The following is a 23,655-nucleotide window of genomic DNA, read 5'->3' as shown; positions in this document are numbered from 1 at the left end:
GGAGTTGGTTTTCCCCTGGGCGTTCATTTCCGTCTAGCACCCCGCTGGTTCATTTGCCACGGAGGGGGGTACTAGTCATTCGTCATACATTCGAAAACACCGTTATCAGAGAAATGAGGATTATCTATCCATGGATCTCCTTGGAGAATCTTAATAGGTGGGTAGCTTAGGTAGGAATTTGTCCCCAGGTAAGCTGGTAAGTGAGATCCATCTCACGGATAATGATTTAGTTAGTAGTAGCCACCGGCAGCTACCAAGGTACCTCTGTATCACCGCCAAATGCGTTGTGAAATTTTTGCTTCTTTTACTACCTGTCAGCCTATATTGTCACTCTTGTCACTCTTCCTATTCCTTGATAACTAGTCTGACTTGCATCCCTATGCATTCTTGCTCGTTTTATTTAAATTGCCACATTTGATCTTTACAGATACAACAATACCACCTAGCATGTTGCTCAGATCATTGAACAGCCATCTCTCAACTTATTAGCTAACCTCGATACAGGTAGGTTTGCAAAGAGATCTTGAAAGATAGCAGGCTAGTGTTGGTGGCTGAGACAACCCTTAACCCGAGCTGCAGATCACGAAGGCGGCAGAAGTTTTTGAATATACCTCTCCTTCCTCCCTTGCACACCGCATCCCACATATCCCGCGCCTATCTAATTCCTCGCCCGTAGATAGGGATTATCAGGACCCCTAGTCGTATATCCGAAATCATTTCGACGGACTACCGGCGTATGTTGTTATATTCACTCAACCATGAGTTCTGACACTTTGCCTCCTGCCGAGCCGCGGGCACATTCCCGTGATAGCCATCGTGGTGAAACTTTGAGCTCGCGAGCCTCGGTACATACGCCTATATCACAGTCCCTTCCCTCCCACCGGAATGCTACCAGCACCGCTGTCGAAGCCATGAACGAGAGTAGCGAGCAACCTGTGGCTCGCCACCTGTCTACTACGACACCAGAAGATGTCGAAGCGCAAGACGGAAATGCACGCTTCAACGGGAGCGACCCGTATAATCTATCTTCGGCTTTCAAGACAGATGGCCAGCTTTATGAGATCAAAGCTAATACCGCTCGTAAGCGTACTGGCCAAGACAATGCCGACGTAGGGAAGCTTGCGTCTTCTCTTCAGGCGCGCAGAATCCACACCTTCTATAATAAGCAGAATGATACGATCAAGAACATGTTAAAATCGGTATCAGAGCACGAGGCCGACCATCGGCGTGAAGCTAGTGAAGACCGCTTACGTCTCGAAATCGCCGTGAAGGGTTCATTTGTGGCTAATGTGCTCCTGGCCATCTTACAGATGTACGGTGCCATCTCTTCCGGTTCCCTTTCGCTTCTTACCACTATGGCCGACTCTATCTTCGACCCGTTGAGCAACTTAACCCTCCATCTCACTCGAAAAGCTATGGATCACGTAGATCCCAGCCGATTCCCATCTGGAAATAACCGCCTAGAGACTGCTGGCAATATCACCTTCTGTTTCATCATGACGACCGTGTCCGTCATTCTGATCGCTTTCTCCTGCCAAGATATCAAAGAACACTATGGGTCGGGTGCTACAGTTAATGACTTTCACCTGCCCTCGGTAATCGCTGTTTGCATCGCTTTTGCCACCAAACTTGGCTTGTTTTTCTATTGTTGGGGTCTTAAGGACAAGTACAGCCAGGTGAATATCTTGTGGCAAGACCATCGGAATGACTTATTGATTAATGGCTTCGGAGTGCTGACATCTGTCGGTGGCTCCAGGCTCGCCTGGTGGATCGACCCCATGGGAGCTATCATCATGTCGTTAATCATCAGTGCATCCTGGCTGCACCAGGCGTTTGATGAGTTCATGTCACTTGTCGGCAAGGCTGCCGATATTGATAAACAGCAACTTATTACCTACATTTGCGTCACGTACTCGGAAGCCATCCGCAAAATCGACACTGTTCGTGTGTATCATTCCGGAGTTGGGTTAATCGCTGAGATCGACATCGTCATGGACCCTAACGATCCCCTTAGGGTTACTCACGACGTCTCCGAGGGATTGCAGATTGAGCTGGAGAAACTGCCAGGCATTGAGCGAGCGTATGTACACGTCGACTATGAAACCACACATAAGCCGGAACATAATTTCAAGAAAGATTTGTAGTTTGTTGTCCGCCAATGCCATAGTGCCCCTTGTGCCCTACCTCATTTAGAAAGCACAAGCAAGTTATTCCACTACTCCGTCATGTACGTGATTCAATGTGGAACAGAAGCAAGGTGTTCGGTCTTGCGAATGTGTATTGGATAGAGAAAAAAGGAAGAAAAGGGGATATATGGGTTTAATTTCGAGACATAGCGTACAAGTCTGTTATCAATATTAAATATTAATCATTCGGATGACGATAGTCGATCATTTCATGTTCAATGTAGTAATATGGTAACAAGCCTACAAACTATCTAGGTACTCTAGAATAGTTCGCCTTCCATAGCCATACCTAGGTAGTAAGGGCGTTGGGTTAAAATTGTCATCGCTTAGGGTTCCCGAAATATTGGGGATACTTTAGCCACGTTGCTACTCAGATAGGATCCAATGACTTTAGATTAAATGAGTGTTTTACGTATACCTACCTAGGTAGTGTCGAAAAACGAGTAAGCTGACGTAAAGTCCGAATGAATTGCCTCCAAAGCTACCCAAGTAGTTCTCTATAGAACAATAAATTTATAGATTTTTCGACCCAAGGACCGGCTACTTCAAATCATAGAGGGCTTAAGTTAGTCATATATTTACTAGATACCTATGGTTAATTCGTTCTTCAAGTCTCACATGATAATTGTCACGAGGCGGAACCAAAAGACTACGAAACAACGACGTTGTTACGCGAGGAGCTCTTAGCTACTCTCGCTATGGAGAACATGCCCTGCTCCTAGGACTAGCGGCCAACAGGACCCTCACGGGGACTCTACGGGCCGAACCCCGAACCCATAGACCTCTAGCTACTAACCTGGAGGAAGACCGATATCTGACAATAATATATAACTAGGTAGGTAGCAAAATAGAAAGACGTTTAGATATCTCATAACAAGGGCGTTATTTTAATTCTAGGGTCCTCCCCCTTGGTGGCACATGTTAATAGGTAGGTCACAAAGGGACTATGTTGATGTTCAGTGAAATTAAATTCGTTAAGTACTAAGGGGAGATTTTCTTGATACACAGGTGGGAATCTATAGGAGAGTTTTCATGTTTTGATATTGTTAGTACAAATACGTACTAGGTAGGTAAGTATGACATTTGTCATTGTTGGCCTAAGGAGAAGATCCAAGTGACCTATGAGTTATAAATAGGTATACCCCCCGTATAGAGGTAGGGTTTCCTCCTAGTTGACTTACATATGAGTGCGTATAACTTCGATGTATATAATTCTCTCTCTGTGTGTGTGTGGGGAGGGGAGCATTAAGGGGCCCCCTTTTGTGCGCTATACAACCCGACGGCGCACGCAGACTTGGTGATGAAACGAGTATATCCCGATCGTGTCTAGAAAACACGATAGATGCCCATAGGTTTCCAAATGTAGTTCAAATAGTAGTTTCTAGAATTGTGAATTTGTCATTGGGCTGATATCACGATTAAGGCCGCTACGTGCAACGGGATGGGGCGCTTGACGGAAACGAAAAAGTCGAGTAAGCTTTAATATGTTTGGCTGTGATATAAACATCCAGTGGAATTAAGAATGATTTCGTCGTGATATGCGATACATATTCTCGTAGTCCGTGCCTCGATGAGATAGGTAGATAGTAAGCCTTGATCCGATTTGCGTCTTGTCGGCTAAAAGAGCAACGGGGGTTTTTGTATGAGACAGATGTGGAACTTGAACAGATGATAATTTGTTGGTCTCCTCTGAAGCTACGAGCTTGAGTATCGTATGGTTTCCTACGACTCGGAATGTAGGTGTGAGATGCTTAGACTAGCACGTGGGGGTGAGATTGATGTAGCGGCATGCTGTCTTGCATGGATGCAGTTGGGATTATAAGGTTTCTTGGAAATGGAGGAATACCACTTATCACAGATGGGTCGCGGTAATGATCCCGATCCTATCCCTTACTTTTTGTGATCATCGCTGCAGATGGGTGGATGACTGTTTTACGAGGGGACTTTCCTACCGCCTATTGGTAGCGCGATGCTTTTTTTTCTGGTCCAATGAGTGGCGACGGAATATCAAAGACGATCTAGACTTATTGATTGCCTGATTATCTGAATGTTTTTGGTGCCCTTTGGGTATCCTGGATTTCCCTAAAAACCGGAGGAATTTTATTAGTTTGGAAAGTAACATTTTCGTTGAAAGGAACTTTCGACTTCATTTCTTCCGTGTTATGATCGCCGAGTATGTAATATTATAGTTTTCAAAGCTATGGCCCAAATATCCTTGAACTACCTATCTCGTAAGATCTAGAAATGCAGGGCTATGTGGAGTAAAGATCTAGAAGCTTATCTACCATACTTGGGTTTATGTGTTATGTATTATGTTATACGCATGAGGAAGTAAAGTGAAACCACGATCTACTAGGTATTATCTTAGAATCTTGGAAGTAAAAAGGGAAAGCGAGAAAGAATGGGTTTCCTAACTTGGATTTCCTAGTCAAAGTTCCTCAATGTTGATTGGCTACTTGTTGAAGATCAAATTGCGGGGTCCTCTAGCTCGTTATCTGATTTGCTAACGAGTGCATACATAACCCCGAGTAAAGAACCTTACTCTAAAAGGAAAAAGAGATGTCGTCATTTTATAACCTCAGGACTTATTGAAATCTTATAATTACACACCAAATATCTTCGTCTTAACAAAAGCTAAATAATTAAGATTCATCCAATATCGGTCATTGTTGATTTGGGAGAATTAGGTAGCTTCTATTATTTTGAAGCTCCCAAGGCACTGATTGACTCACATGTGGATATTGTTAGTTCCCACTTGGTGTATTGCCGCCGGATAGAGCGCTAATGTGAATCTTGGTTGAGTCTCTCTATTGCTGCCAGCGAGGTTAGCTTGCCCCTCTTCCTCTGGCTTAGTCTACATGACATCCATAAATCTCGAAGTGGACGATAGTAGCTTTGGTGATAGAGCTATGGGCTGTGGCGGAACCGTGCATTGCATGATTCCACTTCGGGATCCACTTCCCCCGACTTAGACGTATCTTCGTGGGTTATCGTATCTGTATCCGCCATATATGGATGTACATGTATTGAACTGTGGATGCGACCATTTAATTCTAATATCTCGTTAGGTAGGGATGCAGAATTCAAGATTATAAAGAACCAATTGAACTTTAACAACAACATTGATAGAAAAATTTTCCATACGAGCTAGTAATGCGTACGCAAGTATGCCTGGCCTCTGAAGCCTTCAAGTACATAATAATCTGGGGACCAAAGGCGAGACCAAGGTATCCTTGCTTTGAGGTAACGCTAGCGTCGCATTTTCCATGAACTCTTTCGATTTTGTTTTGAGGAGGAAAGTTTCCTAGTACGCATAGCAAAGGTTAAAAAGAAACAATACAACTTGTAGAAGCTGCAACTTAGTTAGCTAGCTACCTATTTAAACCAATTTCTTCACCGCAAACTGCAAAGACATTTACTTCCTTCTTCCTCAACTCAAATTCCTTCTCAATCTTTTCTCATAGCCGTCGCTGTTCATTATATACGGATAGCTTGTTGTGTCCCGAATCACGACTATTTACCCCTCTCTACCGCATTCGATTTGGCGTGACCTCACCGACATTTCTTGCACACGATGGCCGTGCAAGGTGGAGGAGCGGAGGAGGATGTGTACGCCACTGTTCGTGAAACCTGGATGGGATTTTCGTACGTTCAGAATAATAGCTAATATACGTGTTTCTATAGCTTCTCTTAAGCGATACATATTTGCCTGGTATGTTCCGCAAATTTTGGCTTGCCATGGTGCATTTTCTAACCTCTATCAAGGTGCCCTCGTGCTTGCGCACTCCCTACGAGATGCCGGTACTACTAAGAAACTGGCAGTCCTGGTCACCTTGGACACTGTATCGGCTGAAGTCATAACCGAACTCAAGGCAAGATTACCAATTACTTCGCATCTAAAACTTTTTTCAACTAACTCGATCAACTAGAATGTGTATGACCACGTCATTCCAGTTAGCCGAATAACCAACTCTCAACCCTCCAACCTACAATTGATGAACCGAGCCGATTTGCACTCCGCGTTCACCAAGATCACCCTTTGGAAACAAACCCAGTTCCGAAAGATTGTCTACATAGACAGCGATGTGGTTGCCTATGAAGCTCCGGACGAGCTCTTTGATATTACCCACCCCTTCTCGGCAGCTCCCGATATTGGATGGCCGGATCTCTTCAATACGGGTGTTATGGTTCTGACTCCGAACGAGACCGACTACCAAGCTATGGCGGCAATGTCGGAGCAGAACATTTCGTTCGACGGCGCCGATCAGGGTCTTATTAACATGCACTTCGGCAGTAACTATAACCGTCTTAGCTTTGCCTATAACGTCACTCCTTCTGGCCATTACCAGTATGTTCCCGCTTACCGCCATTTCCAGTCCAATATCAAAATGGTTCACTTCATCGGCCCCGAAAAGCCGTGGTTCAGGGGAAGACGTGCCAGCACCGGCAGTTCGCCCTTTGAGGAAATGGTTGGTAAATGGTGGGCTGTTTACGATAAACATTACGGAGGGACTGTAAGTATTATGATGATATCTTATTCAACATTATTATGCTGGGTACTTGACTTACAATATTTAGAATGCGACAACGACATCGATTATTGGTTCTAACGCAACCAAATCTGGGTCGGAATTGGTGCAATATTTTACCACAGGAGAATATCAGTACCGTCACCATGGTGCAAGCACCATAACCCCGTCTTCTCATGCCAACGTTGGGCAGACGGCATCATTCCGCTCTGCACAGGGGTGAGTTTCTTGCCGTTGACTATTGTAGATGATACATGAGCTAATCAGAGAACAGGTCTCATAATGGGTACGATCATCCGAAGGGGTTTGTTCCATTCTTTGATCCAGATCTACCAAAGCCTATATTCCCCTGGGAAGCTCATCGAGAGCGGCCATCTCGCGTATTTGCCGATGATTACCCCAGTCGCAGAGAGTCCATAGCTAGTATTCCAGACACCCCCACGATCGTGCCCTCAATCGCGGATTTGGCAGAAAGGAGCGAGCCGCCCACACCAACTATGCAAGCTCTGCAAGCCATGTCCGGTGACACGTGGTCCTCGTTTACACTGACTAATGCTTGGGACGAGATACCTGAGATTGAGCGCTATGCCGAGAAGTTCCAGCAACATCGGCGTAAACGAAGCACTAAATCTCCGGGTCCTCCAGCGTTACCTTCTGATGATGCTGACATCCCCCATCGTCGGCGACAGGGCAGCAAGGTTACCGACTTCCCTAGTGAAACAGAGCGTCCTAGCCTACCAGTCACACCGGCACCCATCCACCCCGGCGTCGGTTCTCATAACCCGCTGCTGCCGGCCGCAGACAACGTGCCGGGGCAGGCTGAATGGGTATGTTCGCACGGAAGACGTTGGGCTCCTGCAGACTGCCTTTGCGACGTGACTAACATACTACACTATCACAAGGATCCTGTGGTCCAACTTCAGAAATTGGCTAAGCAGCAGTCTGAGGTATTGCTGCGAAAGCTCGGAAGTGGTGATCCCGATAGCAGTGATTTGCCTTCTAGGCTCCTGCCTTTCGGCTCCGACTTGCAGGCCTATGTTGCGCAAACTTCCAATGTCTTTAGTCCACAGCCGCTGAAAGGCGACATCCGCTCAGCTGGAGTTTACGACATTGATTCCAACCTGGAGCCGACTCCTAGCGTAGCTTCAACTGTGGTAGGAGACATGCTGGAACCCAGCTATACAGGCCCTGGGCCTGCATTTGAGAAGGGCGAGATCATATTTACCGAAGACATACCCACCCCACGAACCACCACACCTCAACCCAGCGAAGCAGCGAGGGCCCCAGCCATACCTGAACCAAGCTATGCTGGTCCTGGTCCTGTGTTTGAGAAGGGTGAAATAGTCTCCGCGGGGGAGTAAGTTCAGCGAGCTATGGTTTGGTAGACTTTGAAATCTGGTCCAACTTGATAGGGCGAGATCTCATCCTTGCTGGTGAATATGAAAAAGGAGAGCTGGACAGTGCCCGTTTAGGGATGGCTATGGATATTGTTGGTGGGTTACAGGCTTAGGGGCTGTTCGGCGTTTGTGGAAGAATGGCCCAGTTATGCGATGGACGACCGTAAAGGGGTTTATGACACAGAACCCATACGACATTACTTTTCTTACTTTCGAACTGGATACCGAACCGGAGTGGAGGCAGACAACAGTTATGATTTTTACTTCTACGATGATGATTTCCGGCTCAACAGGCTGGGTCCGTCTTGTTTATGCCGGGGTCTGTAAAGCCCCATTTCCTATCCCTTCATATTTGAGACTTGCCTATCCATTTTGGAAGATTCTCATTTCATTTGTTTTCTCGTCCCCCACGTCCTTTTGCACAGAATACTACATTTGCATCAATACCACGTAACAAAAAGCTAGTGAATATTTGTCGCGCGTATTGTAGCATACTTGCATAGCATAGGGCTAGCGCGGAGCGAGCATCGTTTCTTTTCTATTTTAATAATTGGAGGACTCGAACAGCACACGAGAGATTTGGGATGAGGATGTATATATGGTATATAATCACATATTTCTATGATTGAGGAGACTGGATATGCCAACCTTCGACTATTCTTGGTGCGTAAATATGGTACTTCGTTCACCATTAGACGTAATTAAGTAGTGCTCCTTTCGAGAGCAGATACTATGCTACGCAAGGGCGCGCCCGCGATAGCCCATATCTACCTCCATTGTTCCCCGAGTATCATTCATGGATATCAATACCAAGTAATACATATATACATCCAGTGCTTATGTAACTAAGCAATATGTCTAGAACTAGTACTCTAATGTATTTACGATTTAAAATCGACGCCGGAACACCCCTTCATGACTTCAAAGTCGATCGATCGAGACGCAGTTCGGTCCGACTCTCCTCGAGCAAATGAATGCCTGAAGGAATGTATGTTAGAGTATGATCTAGACCATCATAATGCCACCATCCTATATTCTCGCAACTCATCCTTCAACTCTCTCCGCCCTCCGCCGAAGCACCCCGACGACAAGCCAACGCTTCCGCTCGCTAACGTCCTCCTGTCCGCGGTCCCAGACCCAGTCGCGCTCGACGCCATCGCAGTCGCGCTCCCAGAGCGCCTCAACTTCAAGGCCGGCCTCTACGAGAGCGGTAGGCTCGAAGAACCCCCGCATCTTGGCGCGGCCGGTGTGGAAACCCGCTACGACCCAGGCTCGCGCGGACGAGGAGGCGGATTTGAACTTGAGGAACCAGGCGATGGATCGGTGGAGGTTCGTATGCTGCCACGGCATCCACAGGCAATCGCACACGAACACGCGATCAAAGCGGGCCTGGTGCGCCGTCGCAAAAGGCGTGGTGAGTTCTCCCCAACTGTGCCCGTTCACTATCGTGGGCGCAAGGGTGTGGCGAGGCGAGTGCTCAAGCTTAGCGTTTGCCGCGACATTCTTGCGTAGAGTAGCTAGCACAGTCTCGGAAGGGTAATCTGTGACAACCACGTCCGTGGCGCCCAAGAGTGCGGCCATGAGGCTCGGGAGCGCAGTACCGGCACCCAGCTCCAGGCACGTGAGTCCGGCGACATCAAAGTTAGACGCTTCGAGTTCCCCCCTGTTGACATCTAAATTCAAGCGTAAGGAACCGGCCTCGATAAACTCGGCGAGCAGTAGACTTGCGTTCCACAGGTAGTGGGAGAAGAGCTTTCGATCATTCTCTTGATCCGGGTCCGAGAGGGCGATATGCAGGGGCCGAGGCAAGTGCGGGGAGGCATACGCGAGCGAGTGCTCCGCGTCCCCATGTTGGTTCGTCACATCGTCCGGGAAGATGACGCCCAACGAAGAGCTCAGAAAATCCTCGGGTTCTGAGGTGGGAGGACCTTGCAAGGAGATGCGGCTCGTGAGTGCCATTACCTGGGTACCCGGTAAGGTATTGCCTGCCACCTATTCCTACTGCCTTAGCGAGTTTGGGAGGAGGGGTCCGAGGGGAGAACGAGTATTTTTTTTGAGGCTCAAAGCAGGGATTCTCGGGTTCGTTTTCTTCGTGTCCGCATCGGAGTGGCGTAGATTACAAACCTATTTGGGTTGTGCTTAGGTACATATTTGGAGGCTAGGGTAGGAGTCGAGCTTGGGCTGCAAAGGCGAAAATAGTTCAATATCTTTCTCGGCCGGGTGGAGTTAGGTCAGGCATCCTGGTATAATGATCTAGGGCATCCTAACGTATAGCGCTAGAAAGTACCTCTCTACGTAGGTAGGTACCTAGGAAGCATATGATAATGTGGATATACTATTGATGATAACCTCCCGGGGGAAAGAGAACCCCCCAAGAAGATAATCTGTCCCACACCTCGCGGCGCGGAAAGACCATGACCCCTCCCCGCAACGTTGAAATAGAAAAAAGAAAATAGGGAAGGGGATAAAAAGCAAAAAAGAAAAGCAAAAAAAAAACCTAAGAATAAAAAGAAAAAGAAAAAGAATGGATCGATACGATAAATGATTAAAATGTAGTGCGACAGTGTTAGGATAACATCGACACGAACAGTACGTCTAAATCCCTGGACTCCTAGACGCGCCTAAAGCGATATAGAAATGCAGAATATGCAGAGTACGTATATGCCGCACCTATGCATGTCTGCGGCGCTGCCAGCCATGTTTTGATGACACGAACAATTGGTGATGATGGTATTTGACACATTTGATACATTTGATACATTTGCAGATTTGCAGAAACAGAGGGACCGTGTTTCGGATCGATCTTTCATGATTCGCTTGGTTCCATGTTTAAAGTCCGGGAAAGTTCGTCTGTCGTTACTACTTAATTTGTAGCTTCCGATCCATTGCTTATTACATAGGAACGTAGTAGTTCTTGCTTTCTATTTGGTATATAGTCGTATATATCATGTTTGATAGGATAGACATATATGCATAGGTAATACGGCGGCTTTCCATGATAATATCATTATCCGTATTAGATAATATGTAGTATAAGCGTGCCGTGCGATACACATCCCACCACCATGTCACTAGTAGTATAAATATGGACGGTATAATCGTAAGGTATGCTGTCGAGATCGTATGTACCAACCCTACAAATATACGTGCGCATATACAAAGTACCTAATTCGAAGTTGCGTTATGCTTGCTTGATGCAAATAAGATGGCTGCGCCGCTTCACCGCTTAGGAAAGAAAAACTAACCTTCCTGATTGGGTAGACAGGCGGAATCTGTGACGGTAGGGCAACTGTCAATCTACTCTTTCCTACTTTGCCCACTTACACGTGGTAGTAGACGCTGCGCCTCAAGTAGGTGCTGTGCGTGCCTGCACGAAACGGTAATCGCGGAAAGGGGGGAGGCCTCTAGGTAGTAGATTACATCGGACCGCGATTGCATCGTTTGTTTAGTATGTAGGTACCTAGTAGTAGTACCATACTGTATGTAAGTGGCCTGGTGGTGCGCGCGCTTCTTTTCCTCCGTACCTAAGGTTGCCCACTTTGTCAGCATGACAGCATTAACCGCTCCCCATCCAATTACGGTGGTACCTCTCCACCCATCATCTCATCCCTCACCCATCCATCTCCATTCTCCATTCTCCGTCCGCATCTCGTCAGTGGTCGCACGCGCTGCAACCGCGACCGTCTAGGAAATGAGATGTGCCGTTTCAGCTTGCATATATACGCGTATTATAGATGCGGTCAGTTAAACCTCCTGTAGTTTCAGGCAAGAAAAGGAGGATTCGCCGGATACCGATTCCTTGCATTCCCAATCGGATTGCGTCAAGTAACTTCTTACTACTTATTATATGGAAGTGCACATACGGTTATGAGTATGTACATAGATAGTTTTGGTAGCTGATGGTCGGGATATGGTTAAGATCGGGGGTTCGCATAGCCTGATATGGTCATTCATGTATAACTCAGCTATGTAGCAAGGCCGTTAGTATTTAAAAGCCCCCAAGTAGAAAAATGACAGTTATATACATGTACTATATGTAGGTACTGGTAGCCGCAGATTCAAGCCAAAGTATAAGGTACCTATAAAACCATAAAATGTATAGCTGATTAGATAACAATTACGCGTATAGTGTCACGTCAGGGAGCGGTCAAGTGAGATGTGGCAGAAGCGAGATATGTATTTCTCTAGGTATTCAAGAACAATGCCGAGTATTTTCGGTATTTGCAACGCCATTGTCAACGTAAAAATAAACAGGGTATCGATACAGGTCATCAACTACAAAATATTTCAAATATGCTTTAAGCCCCTTATGGGCTCCCGGAGATGGTCATCCTTGAGACGCTTCCGCCGTCTCCCCTTCTATAGATCGCCGACAGGTCTGTCCTCCGGCGAAAGAAAAAAAGGAACCGCCCTGTAGGTTTTTATATGCCGATTAATGTATCCCAATGTACAATAAACCTTGCGCCAGTCATGCTATCCCATTCTTCGTCTCGGTCGTCATGAATGCTGTACTATATCGATACACTATAGTATGGTTATGTGATATATATACGTCCGAATTAGTGCTGGCGGCTGTATTCCAGCATGCGCTTCATGTCTTCCTCGGTCGGGTCATCGGATACCCATAATCCTTTCTCCTCCTCGGTAGCGTTGAGGAATCCTTCGGCGCGTTTCATAGTGTTGACGTCGAGGTCTGTCACGTAAGACTTGCCGTCGGAGAGCTTTAGGCGGACTTCGTGTTCGGTGGAGAGCATCATGTCATCCTTAGCCAATCGGCGAGGTCCATCAAAAACGGCCATCACCCGCTTCTTCATCGTCATCTGCCCTTTGTCAAACCCCCACGACGAAGGGTATTCGCGCCGGTTCTTGCGGCTCTTGTTCTTACTCGACAATGGCATGCCACCTCGCGAATGTGTCATTCCCTTGGACTTCTGAACGCCATTCGACGGGTTCCCCTTCTTCTTCGTTGGCGAAGCTGGCTTCCTCGACTTGAAATCTTCGTCCGCGAGGTCATCCTCGTCGACCATATCCTCGTCCTCTTCGTCGTCCGAGTTCGAGACAGTCTGCGTGGTGGTGGGAAGCGAGTTCTTCTCCAGGGTCTGGTGAACGTCCTCATCGTCCTCTACCTCGGCTAGCCGCTTCGCATTAATAGCCTCGGCAGGATCTTCCTGTTGGACGATGCGCAGCACACAGTCATCCAGATGTTCGTAGAAGTCTTGGGCGCTAGAGAATGTAGCCGAACATGTCGAACATTTGCCTGTAGCATCTGGCGCATAGCCAGTCAGCTTCTTGCCACTGTTCGCCGAGTTCGCGGCCTTTTTTCTGCTGTTAGGAGGGGTCTGTTCAACGTTGTGTACGGCTGTAAGATGCCTCTTGAAGACGTCCGCTCTGTTGAACGACTTCTCGGCTGCCGACCCGGACCCAGGACAAAATCCACACACCATAGTACCCTTGTAATGGGTTAGGGTGTGTCGGTTCTTGTCATATTTGCGAGCGAAACCCTTGACGTGATAATCGCACGTCTGAATGGGGCACTTCTCGGGTCGCTCATTCTGGTGGGTGAGCATATGCGCCTTTAGGTCCTTGAAAACCTTACCGCAGTCCGGGTGAGGACATCTTTGCTTCTTCTCGGATTCGTCACTGTTGTATGCGTAGTCGTGAGAACCATGTGATTGGTAAGAAGACAGGCTTTGCCGTCTTGGAGCCGGAGGAGGAGCTTGGAAAGGGCTATACTGCTGATAACCGTGCATGTACGGAGATTGGCTTCCATTGCGCATTGCAGGCGCTGGTGAAGCAGGACCAGAGAGGGCGGGTGAGTTAGGATAAGGATTTTGAGGTGAGAAGCTATTTTGGTCGTATCCCTGTAGCGGTGGAGCCATCGGAGGACCGCGGATGTCGGGATGTATCATGGAAGGATCTAAAGAGTTTACAGTCAGCGAAACTAAGTTCCCACTATAAAATTTAAACTTTAGGAGATCAACAAGATTGTGTTTTGTGCTGTGTCTTGCGTCTTGCATGTTCCTTCCTCAACATTGGTTGTGTAGCATACTGTGAAATTAACACCGACGATGATGTGACTCAAATCTATATCAACATCAACGCCAACGTCAATCTTGCATACACACATCGAGAAAGGCCGCGGCTTAAAGGCGTGCAACATCTAAAATGAGACCCGCGCCAACTCACCAACAAAACCACCGGCTTGTTTATCAAAAGTCATGTTGAATTCTTCCATACCTGAACCGGAGAAGGCATTGTACTCAGTTCCTGTCAAGTAATCACTCGACCCAACAATCCCGGGGTGAACACCGAGCGCGTTTGCCTGGTACTCTGGAAAGAATGCCAATTGGCCATGGTTGGAACTCGGTGATCCAACTGTTGAAGAGGCTGCAGAAGGCGCTGATGCGGTTGAGAGGTTAGAGGGCGGTACCGGTAGTTCGCTTTCGTCGGCATACACACCGGGAGATGTTCTGTCGTACATGAAATGTTGCGCATTCGAATATGTTGGCCCGACTTCGTATCCTGACGTTGGTGGGAAGTCATCTTGTACACTTCGCGGGATGCCGCCGAAACCGCTTGGGCTCATGTGCATATCGAGCGGCGGCGAGGCGTAACTGGCGTGATGAGTGTGGTGAGATTCAGGGTAGAGCATAAAATCTTGCTCTTGCCTGGGAAACATGTTGTAAGATTGGTCGACGACCAATGCCATTTTATGTTTCTTTCCGTTCCTGGCGTTTCCACACAAAAAAAGAAAAGAAAAACCAGTGGCGTATAACAAGGATTTACAAGCCCAATGTGCTCAATGTGCTCGAGCTAGATCGGTTCCCTCGCGTCAGTGTCTCGGTTGGGACGCGAAAGATAAAGATCAAGATGAAGAGTGAGGTTGATGCGATCAAGTCAGGGCTCACGTTTAAATGGCTTATGCTAGGTAACTAGCTTCGCAATGTAATTAAAGCGCCTGGCGTCCAAACTGGCGTAAAGAGGGGCACTGAAGAGATGATAGGTATAGTCGAGGGTAGGAATAGCGAGCGTGAGGTTTTATGTAAGTCGCGAAGCTCGAGTGAGGGTAAAACGAGAGTTCGCGCGCCTGAATTCGTGATATATTCGCCTCCTAAACTTATCGATACCTTAACATACGATCTCACACGACGAGGTTACGAGTAACGACGGTTTGGAAAATACCCTTCACGGGTTGCTGAAGTAAGGCTCCGGGAAGAAGACAAAGTCTCTATCATATATATATATTGCCGTAGATAAGTGATAAACACGACCAAAGGAGAGGGTATGAGGCAAGACGGAAAGGGAATTTGGCGTGTTCCGTGATCATGGAGATGGGGGCAGAAGCTGGGAACAGGTGAAGCTTTTGGGGGCTCTAGGATTCTATATACACTTCGGTTTTGCAGGAAGCATAGCCGTCTTCCTCAAGAGGTACGTAGATCTCCCATAGGGCAGAAGCATTGATCGAGGCGGTGCCGTGTACCATGGTAGAGGACCAGGGGTCTATCTAAACGGTAGGATACATAGGTACGTACCTACCAAGAAAAAGTACTTTGGTATTGTACCATGATGGTAAATCATTACCCCCAAGATTTTGTGGTGGAGTGGGGGGGGAGGCCCTTGAACATTTTGTACATAGTGGCTTATACGAAAGAATACACTGTGTGTGCTCCAGGCTGTCAGCACCGAAGTAGATTTCACCGCGCTAGCAATATGCATGGGTGGGATAGTCTCAGGTGGGTATCTCGGCCGCCGTTGGGTCTTGGGAAGAAGTACGGGACGGGGAGTGGCTCGTGGGCATTGTCCGTCGTGCCTGCCACCTCCAGTACCTCTCTGGGGTCGTGTCCTCGGTACTGGTATGCTGGTATGTGGAAGACTAGACCAGGCTCGTAAGGCATCGTGGTACATATTAATTATTGAGTTTACATAGTACATGCTTCTTTTGCGATACATCTGGAGTTGTCTTATCCGATCATTGATTGGAGGAAACGTGCCTAGGGTCCACCTCAAAAGATCACTGCAGGTTCCAATTTGTGCGTTCTCTCGCCCTCCGTACTTTTGGCGAATATAGTACCTCATTCGTACTAGCATTATGGTTCTCATAGATGTCCTTAAATGATTAAATATGGAATTAATATAAAGAGAGAAAAAGGAAATATAAAAGAAAGTATGGTATTCCAGGGGTCTGTCTCTGCCGCTAAGACCCAGAAGACGCATGTTTGACAAGGAACCTTGTAGTCTTAGATCAGTTGAAAGTCACGATCTAGTTTGCCTACATCCCAATTGAATGTCATAGGTATTAGATTAACCTTCATCAATTCAAGCTACATACGTAATATACAACGTAGAAGCCAATGATATGAAGATTTAAGCTTCCAACAGCTACAGTGCACAAGCATGTCTCATCCATACATTTTCTGACATGCCTATTGTAGTAAATTTCTTGAAATGTTTACCTTACCTTTGTAGCGATGATGAGGTTCTGTGGTAACCTCATTTTGCTTTTCATGTGCCTACCTACCATACCAGGTTCCTGAATCCTAATTACGTCCCCTTTCCCATTTCTTTTCCTTATAATAATTTTTTATTTTATTAATTTTCACCCAAGATGTTTCCATTCGAGTTCGGTTAGTGATGGTTTAAAGAGAATTCCAAGACCGATCTAGAGCATCCATCCGCTATTACCTAGGCAGGTACTATGTAGGAAGTAGGTAGATATGTCCGTACTTTTGTAGACACGTGCCCGGGAAGGCAAAAAAGACTCCCGACAGCATACCGAGATAACCTCGATTGACACTTACAGTCTTACATACTAGATCCCTAGCTGCCTAGTAAGTAGGTAGTTATGGTATGTCTCAAGTCTAAACTTGCAACCTCACGCGGTTCTTAGTTCGCGAGCTACGCCCTAAGCTAGAGTATAACGTCGGGGATTTCTGAATCTAGTAAAGAGAAACGAGAAGATGAACTGAGAACGCCTAACTGCGGGCCTAGAATCGGTAGTGCTGGTGCGGAACGGCATACCGAAGCATGGCTAAAGCGGAGGACGCTAGATGGTAAAGAGCTAAGACCTTAGACGCTTCACCGTTTTGTCCCCGCCGAGATAGAATGGATATCTTTCCGAAGCCATCGTCATCTTAGCTGTGCCAGTGTGGAGGTTTCAAACGTCCGATCTTGGTAGCCTAGTAAAGTAGTACTCCTCGCTAAGGGGACCTTGCCGGTGTAATTACCTAGTACATAGTATCTTAATGACCTGCACAACTTTTGCACAGCCGTAACACGTCTGCATAATCTAGCGGCTGACCAATCGCAATTTTGACCTATTTTTCAATTATGATGCACCGCCCCTTCACCGCAGCGACCCATAGTGCTATGCTGCGAAAATATGTCATAGCATAAAGTGGTGCTAAGTGGAAGTCTCATTGGTGGCTTGATCATATACACTGGTCCATTTCTGACTCTGCACGTAACGACAACACCATTAATATATGCATCTTGGATGAAGCGGCGGTATGTCCCAAATACAGCTGTCTTGATCATTTTTAAGCTTCGCATATGTCCGAACAAGCGAGGCGGTCAATATCTCTTGTAAGCGGCTGCGACGCAAGGAGATGTGAGACTTGCATGGAACGCAGTGAGCCGCAAAACCCATAGACCATAAGTGCCTTCGGTAGTCGTGCCCAGATTCATAAATTCTTCGAATGGTCTCGGAAGCGAAGAAGAAAGAAAGGAAGGGGAAAAAGGATCGGGCGGCCGGTAATATGCGGAGTCGGGCTGGTCACTGGTCGGCGGTCGCTGGTTGGGGTACAACACAGTACCATAAATTCGACTGTTACATATTACCATACTAACCTACCTACCTACCTATGTAATAGTACTCTATTGCTGTAGAAATTACCCTCAATTTGACAAATTACCCAGGGCTCGAGATGAGCACGTCCTCTTCCTACCAAGCAAATCGGGCAACATCACAAACCAGGGTTCCATGACGAATATGCTGGCATCGTAACAAGCTTGACAAATATCAAATATCCAATCTCTGATCTCAATTCCCTATCCCTCCATCGCCCCTGAGCCATCGGGGAGTACGGAATATGGAAGGATAGAAGTACAGGGTTAATATCGAGTTACTCAAGTAATTAATGATTATTGGAATTTGTGAGACAACGGGACGGTTCGTGATGTGTAAGGGTCAACTGAGACCTTAGAGACTTCAAGGTTGTAGTTCTCATTAGCTTAGCTCCTTAAGCTTTCTACGTAGAGCTTGTATGTAGGTAATAGCTGTTCATTGGCTCTGTTGGTTCTTTGGCAAATTACGTCTGTGCGTGTCGAAGTAGAAGGGTAAGTGGATCTAGATATACAAATACGGTTAGAATATTCTGCCGGTTTTCCATTGGTTGCTTTACGCATCTCGGTTACTTAGTGTCATTCTAAAAAAAGAACCTTGAAAGTTTAATAGGGGCAACATTTCCTCTCTACATACGGTACAGTATGTACATACATAATACTAGGTACACATCTATTCCCGGGTTTTGGTGTCATAAATACGTACCTGACTAAGTACCCACGTATATAATGTTACATAGAACCTGGAACTCATAACCTGTAGTATGAGCAACATGAGGTCAAATCTCAACAAAAGTCATCGATTTATTATGAACGCGCGGATGGACGAAAACAGTAGGCGAACCTATTCAGGATGGAAGAGCTTTCGCTTCTCCCCCGAAAGAAGCTTATGTAAGAATAAAATCCTTGTCTATACTTACCTAGGGCCTACCTACCTATTACGTACCTACATGTGCAATACTCGTACTACTGTGGTATTAGGAACATTGGAAATATGTTGTACACCAGATCTATACTAGGTATGTATGTAGTCTCCGGGAATACGTGCTACCAGCCGTCCCACGACCATCCTTAAACTACTTACATGTGCCACATATATATTGTACATCACCAAGTTTAAAACAAGACTTGGAAAACGTCATCTTGTGGTGTGCTTTGTTGCGTTGTGTTGCGTTGTGTTGTATACATACCCGGTATCAATCTCTACCTACCTACCTACCTACCTAGTATGTATGTGCAATATTAGCAATGATGCCACGTGAAACCAAAGGATTGCCTCGTGACGGATGCGCATTGCATGAATTTAGCTTACTCCGCATCCTTCAACCACACAGTCAAGCGATCATTGACGTACGGTTAGTCACTTATCAATGCCAATGAGAGAGGCCATCCAAGGCTGGAAGACCGTACCGGGTGTTACAAAAAATTTCACCTGGGGTCGAGAACGTTGCGATCAGATTCTTAGCAGAGCGCTTAACGTACATCGAATATCTACTATGTAACGGTGGGAATAAATGGTTTCTACTACGTTATGTAGAATGTTAAGCATATTGTATAGTGTATGTATACGATGGTCGCAACTTAAGGCCAGCCCCTGAAACGCAGATCTTATTACGAAAATGCTTCTATTCTATGAGCTACCTAGATAGCTACCTAATTTACGGTACTGCTGCATATGATCAATTCGGGTTTCTCACGAGACAGAAAGCTCCGGTAGAAAGAAACTTGGTGACCATCATTACTAGTAGAAAGCTCTCAGCCCTACAAGAGGGGTCAACAGGGCGTTAGATTCCATCAACTATGAGCTACTCTAAGCAATCCCGTCGACAATAAGCGGTTCACAGCCACCTCCATGAAAAATAAAGGGACCTGCATATCTTGGCATGATTTACCAAAGGAATCGAGACGGAACATTCTATACGTCTTCCTAATCAGGTAAAGATGGCTCTATGTACGCCCATAATCTTGCAATTGATTAAGTGGCTGCAGCATTTTGCGCCATTGCACCGTATTTACATATGCGCCTTTGCCATGCCAACACATCAATGTCCGGGTCTGACGCCCTTGCATTCAGAACAGCAGATGTGTAAAATAGCATGATTGGCTCTGTCAGTTAACATCATCCTGCGGAAGATAGGAGAGCCTGTTTCGCCATGGCTGCAGGAAGTTGGAGAAAGATGGGGGCCGGGCGGTCCAACATCCCTGGCTTCCACATGGTATGGAATGTTCGACGGCATATTAATCCCCCCGAACCAGGGGAAAAGATGTAAGCCCTAGATCAAGAAGGGTTCGATCCGTCCCTGCAAATCCAACCCTACAATTCGCTAGGATCCTTGTCAAGAATCCTTTGCAAGGTAAATGGGTGCAACCAGGACACTCGGCCGGCTAAGCAATACGGAGGCGACTACCACATTTCTTCTCATTACGAATGTCAGCTTTTTTTTGATTGGGAAGAAGAGTTAGGATCGAGAATTCATGCATTATCGTTACATCCATACTTGAGTATGTACCTACCTACCCATGTACTAAGGTTATCGTTGAACGCGTGGAAGACGTTCCTAAAAATATAGTAGTGTGTTTTTAACCCTTTTTTAAAAGGAATTCTTTTTTTACCATTTTAACTACTGTGACTAGACTGCTAGGTAGGTATCTAGTGTGTATGTATGTATGATATTCGTATGATTCTCGCAGGATTCTCGTGATTGGTATAGAACATATGTAGTTTTTTTTCTTATGCCGTTAGTTAGGTATTTGCTCAATCTGGGATTTTCAAAAGTTCAAGCACACTAAAAATTAATAAGATAAACCTAAAACTTTACCATAGTCCTGGCGCATAGGGCTGATCACCTTAAGATGCTGACCCTTGATGGCAGTCATGATCTCTGTCTACAGGGGATCTTGATATCCATGTAATTATCTCATGTGTTAATGGCGGGTTGGTCCAATAGAAAGCTTTTCCTTATGTTCGGGACCAACTAACGGAACTTAGGAATGCCGTGGTACAAACACTGTACACTATGTGGTTTAAAATAGCTATTTCGGTCTCTTGTGGATGGTAAGAGATGACTTGCCCGTCTCTCTACGTCTATAGCACGTGGCAGAATATACCTAATACCTGGCAGCCTAGTAGTCAAGTAAGCAAGGAGAATTGTTTCGAATGCTTCGATCGAATGAGTCTCAGGATCCTGTCGTACCCGCGGCCTGTAAGCATCCGGCCAATTGCCACGTAGAGCATGAAGACTGAAATGACATCTAAATATTAAAGTAAAATACCGTGAGCCGCAGCCTTGTCGATTATATATTACATACATTATAACAACATCATATAAAAGAAAACAGAAATAAACTACCTAATTAATACTACATATACTTAGGCATGTAACTCTTATAGGCAAATGAAAAGAGTTAGCGCTGTCCCGACAGCAAATAGAGTTGCCAAGGCGGCGTAGCCGAAACCCTAGTTTAACATAGCTATTACTCATTACGGCTAGCCCGTATACCACGCATACATAAAATGTATGTACTAAGTGAGAGTCTCATAACTTTTAAGTTTCAGAAGAACGGATGGGAATTACGCTACTATGGGTGTATGAATGTGTTACCTATGCATTAGTCGAAGATTACAAACGCTCTTGTTATACTTTAACTAGGTAGCCCTAGTAGGTACCTATGTAATTCTAATGACTTACTACTAGATACCCGTGATCTAGGTCTATAGGTACATAGTAGCTCACAATTAATTATCTCATCCATTGATCACATCCATTCATGGATACACAGTCATACAGAAGTAGTAAATTACGGGAAATCGATTTTGGTATCGCCAATTATCTATACAGTGCAATAACACGGGCAATGCTACATAGAGGCAATAATTTAAACTCCGCCCCGCTCCGCCCTCCCTGTTCATCCTTTTACAGGACACGGAAGACGGGCGGAATTGCAGTTCGATATCTACAAACGCCAATACCGATGGACCTCTGTACCATGTATTACATAAAAACGACTGAACTGATCGTCGACGTGAGGTTGGATAGGAGGGACCGCGCTTAGTCGAATACGGAAATTTTAGACGAAATTTGAACGAGAAGGGTTTGGCGTCTGGAATATGTCCTAGAACGGCATGGAGTCATGCAAGTATCTTTCCCCAGAGGTCCACATCCACACTGCGGTAGGGCTTGTAACAGGTCCTCGTGGATATCATGGACCTCATTATACGGTACACTTCAACAGTTCAGAATCCCCCCCTTCCCGGCCGTTGAACCTAAGGGCCGTCCCCCGGAACTACTTACTACACGAGGCAGATTCAAGATGGGTCCGACGATGAACCTAACGATGGACCTAACGCTGGACCTAACGCTGGCCCTAGCAGTCAACCTCGCGTGGACTTCACGCACCGGCGGCATACGGAGGCAAGGATTAATTGGTATGTTCATTGTTCACATAATCAAAGCAAGTATGTCTACTAGGTACCCAGTCTCAACTGCCACTAGAGGCAGTCGGAACACATGGCGGAGGATCGGAGATGAGTTGAAGGATCTCAAATCCACAATATACAGACCTATGAACAACCCGAGAACTTTGTAAACACGTCCTATCCCCTGTTATCCATTGATCAATTGACCACGCGGGCAAAGACATTTCGGCACCTGTCTCGGAACAGATTCCGCATATGAACATAGATCACTGCACTTTGTAGTTAGGGGTCCTACATACTCCATGTAGTTGGACGAGACAGTACTATGTACATGTTGACATTGTTTACCTAGTCTCCACCATCCCACTCTATCTACATACGAAGTAGTCTCATAAGTCTACTACCTATGTATGTATTATCTAGAGCCTAAGATGAAGGCGAGCGCTACTATCAGTAAGCATCGAGAAAGCGGACACGCACTTCGACATACTAGTCCTAGGTCATGTGAAAAATGCGCGCGTACCTTGCAGAGGCCAGCATGATCCCGAGTCTCGACTCTTAAGCGCGCTACTATGCGTACAGCTTCTGATGCACTTTCCCATAGCACGAGAAGGCTGGAAGGGTGCCGCTGGGAAAGCATACAGTCGCATTTAAAAAAGACCCGAGCTTCTAACTGCATATGTAGTTCGCGATTCAAATTCGCAGACCAGACCTACGATGATCTCACCCGTAGTTAAGATGAAACAAGCCCATCCATAGGTTGGATTGCAACGCTATCTTAACGGGATGACACAAAATGCAACGACGGAATAAGGCACACTTCCTATACACCTGCGGATCCTCAGGGTCATCGGATATAGGTACGTATGCATGTACCTACATACCTAACCACATACTTACTTACCAACAACGACCCTTCGCAGCCTTCGTTACCAACTATCCACAACGGATGGTAAGTAATCTGATCCAGATACGTGGTGGATCTTGATGCTGTTACATAGTAACTATGTACGTACAGATGCTAACTATTTATGGGATATGCGTGCAAGGATTGCGCTAATCAATATATGTACCGGCAAATTGGCATGGGACTTTGTATTGCGTTCGAGCGCCAATCATTGCGGACCCCCGTCGTTTTAGATGCGTCGGCGACCTGAAGTTGCAGAGATGCCCGACGAGGCAGCCAACCACAGGTCGTGATGAATCAACAAAACCTAGGAGAGACAGAATGGCGTTCATTAGATCTAGAAGGATGCATGGAAATTCGAAAATCCCCAATCCCTCCC

The 23,655-nt window shown here is 46.2% G+C and overlaps 4 protein-coding genes across 4 annotated transcripts; 2 read left to right on the top strand and 2 right to left on the bottom strand.

The window, feature by feature from the left end:
- Positions 1–758: 758 nt before the first annotated feature.
- Positions 759–2,144, top strand: GGS22DRAFT_192640 (uncharacterized protein; the record flags this gene model as incomplete). The annotated part of the gene is made up of 1 exon (XM_047965290.1): positions 759–2,144. One exon carries the CDS (start codon positions 759–761, stop codon positions 2,142–2,144), a length of 1,386 nt encoding a protein of 461 aa, XP_047814986.1.
- A 3,165-nt stretch (positions 2,145–5,309) lies between these two features.
- Positions 5,310–8,744, top strand: GGS22DRAFT_173492 (glycosyltransferase family 8 protein). The gene is made up of 6 exons (XM_047962925.1): positions 5,310–5,805; positions 5,871–5,898; positions 5,952–6,058; positions 6,116–6,700; positions 6,765–6,934; positions 6,990–8,744. Exons 1-6 carry the CDS (start codon positions 5,761–5,763, stop codon positions 8,074–8,076), a joined length of 2,022 nt encoding a protein of 673 aa, XP_047814985.1. The 5' UTR covers positions 5,310–5,760; the 3' UTR covers positions 8,077–8,744.
- GGS22DRAFT_173490 (uncharacterized protein) lies at positions 8,745–10,629 on the bottom strand. Its single transcript, XM_047962924.1, has one exon. It carries the CDS (start codon positions 10,069–10,071, stop codon positions 9,157–9,159), a length of 915 nt encoding a protein of 304 aa, XP_047814984.1. The 5' UTR covers positions 10,072–10,629; the 3' UTR covers positions 8,745–9,156.
- Positions 10,630–12,213: 1,584 nt separating this feature from the next.
- On the bottom strand, positions 12,214–15,529 carry GGS22DRAFT_173489 (uncharacterized protein). Its single transcript, XM_047962923.1, has 3 exons — positions 15,021–15,529; positions 14,299–14,925; positions 12,214–14,029 (listed from the first exon to the last, which is right to left on the bottom strand). The coding sequence occupies exons 2-3, from the start codon at positions 14,819–14,821 to the stop codon at positions 12,672–12,674; spliced, it is 1,881 nt and encodes a 626-aa protein (XP_047814983.1). The 5' UTR covers positions 14,822–14,925; positions 15,021–15,529; the 3' UTR covers positions 12,214–12,671.
- Positions 15,530–23,655: the final 8,126 nt, after the last annotated feature.

The sequence above is a fragment of the Annulohypoxylon maeteangense genome (genome assembly GCF_022496945.1).
Source record: "Annulohypoxylon maeteangense strain CBS 123835 unplaced genomic scaffold GGS22scaffold_21, whole genome shotgun sequence".
NCBI lineage: Eukaryota > Fungi > Ascomycota > Sordariomycetes > Xylariales > Hypoxylaceae > Annulohypoxylon > Annulohypoxylon maeteangense.
This window is presented reverse-complemented; position numbering and strand designations above follow the sequence as displayed.

What these genes read in the sequence shown, in the direction of transcription:
- GGS22DRAFT_173492 (XM_047962925.1), top strand. Translation starts at nt 5,761, where the DNA reads ATGGCCGTGCAAGGTGGAGGAGCGGAGGAGGATGTGTACGCCACT. An exon ending in AAGTCATAACCGAACTCAAG is followed by an intron (nt 6,059 to 6,115) that starts GCAAGATTACCA and finishes TCGATCAACTAG; the next exon opens with AATGTGTATGACCACGTCAT. An exon ending in TCATTCCGCTCTGCACAGGG is followed by an intron (nt 6,935 to 6,989) that starts GTGAGTTTCTTG and finishes ATCAGAGAACAG; the next exon opens with GTCTCATAATGGGTACGATC.
- GGS22DRAFT_173490 (XM_047962924.1), bottom strand. Translation starts at nt 10,071, where the DNA reads ATGGCACTCACGAGCCGCATCTCCTTGCAAGGTCCTCCCACCTCAGAA.
- GGS22DRAFT_173489 (XM_047962923.1), bottom strand. Translation starts at nt 14,821, where the DNA reads ATGGCATTGGTCGTCGACCAATCTTACAACATGTTTCCCAGGCAAGAG. An exon ending in ACAAGCCGGTGGTTTTGTTG is followed by an intron (nt 14,030 to 14,298) that starts GTGAGTTGGCGC and finishes TAAACTCTTTAG; the next exon opens with ATCCTTCCATGATACATCCC.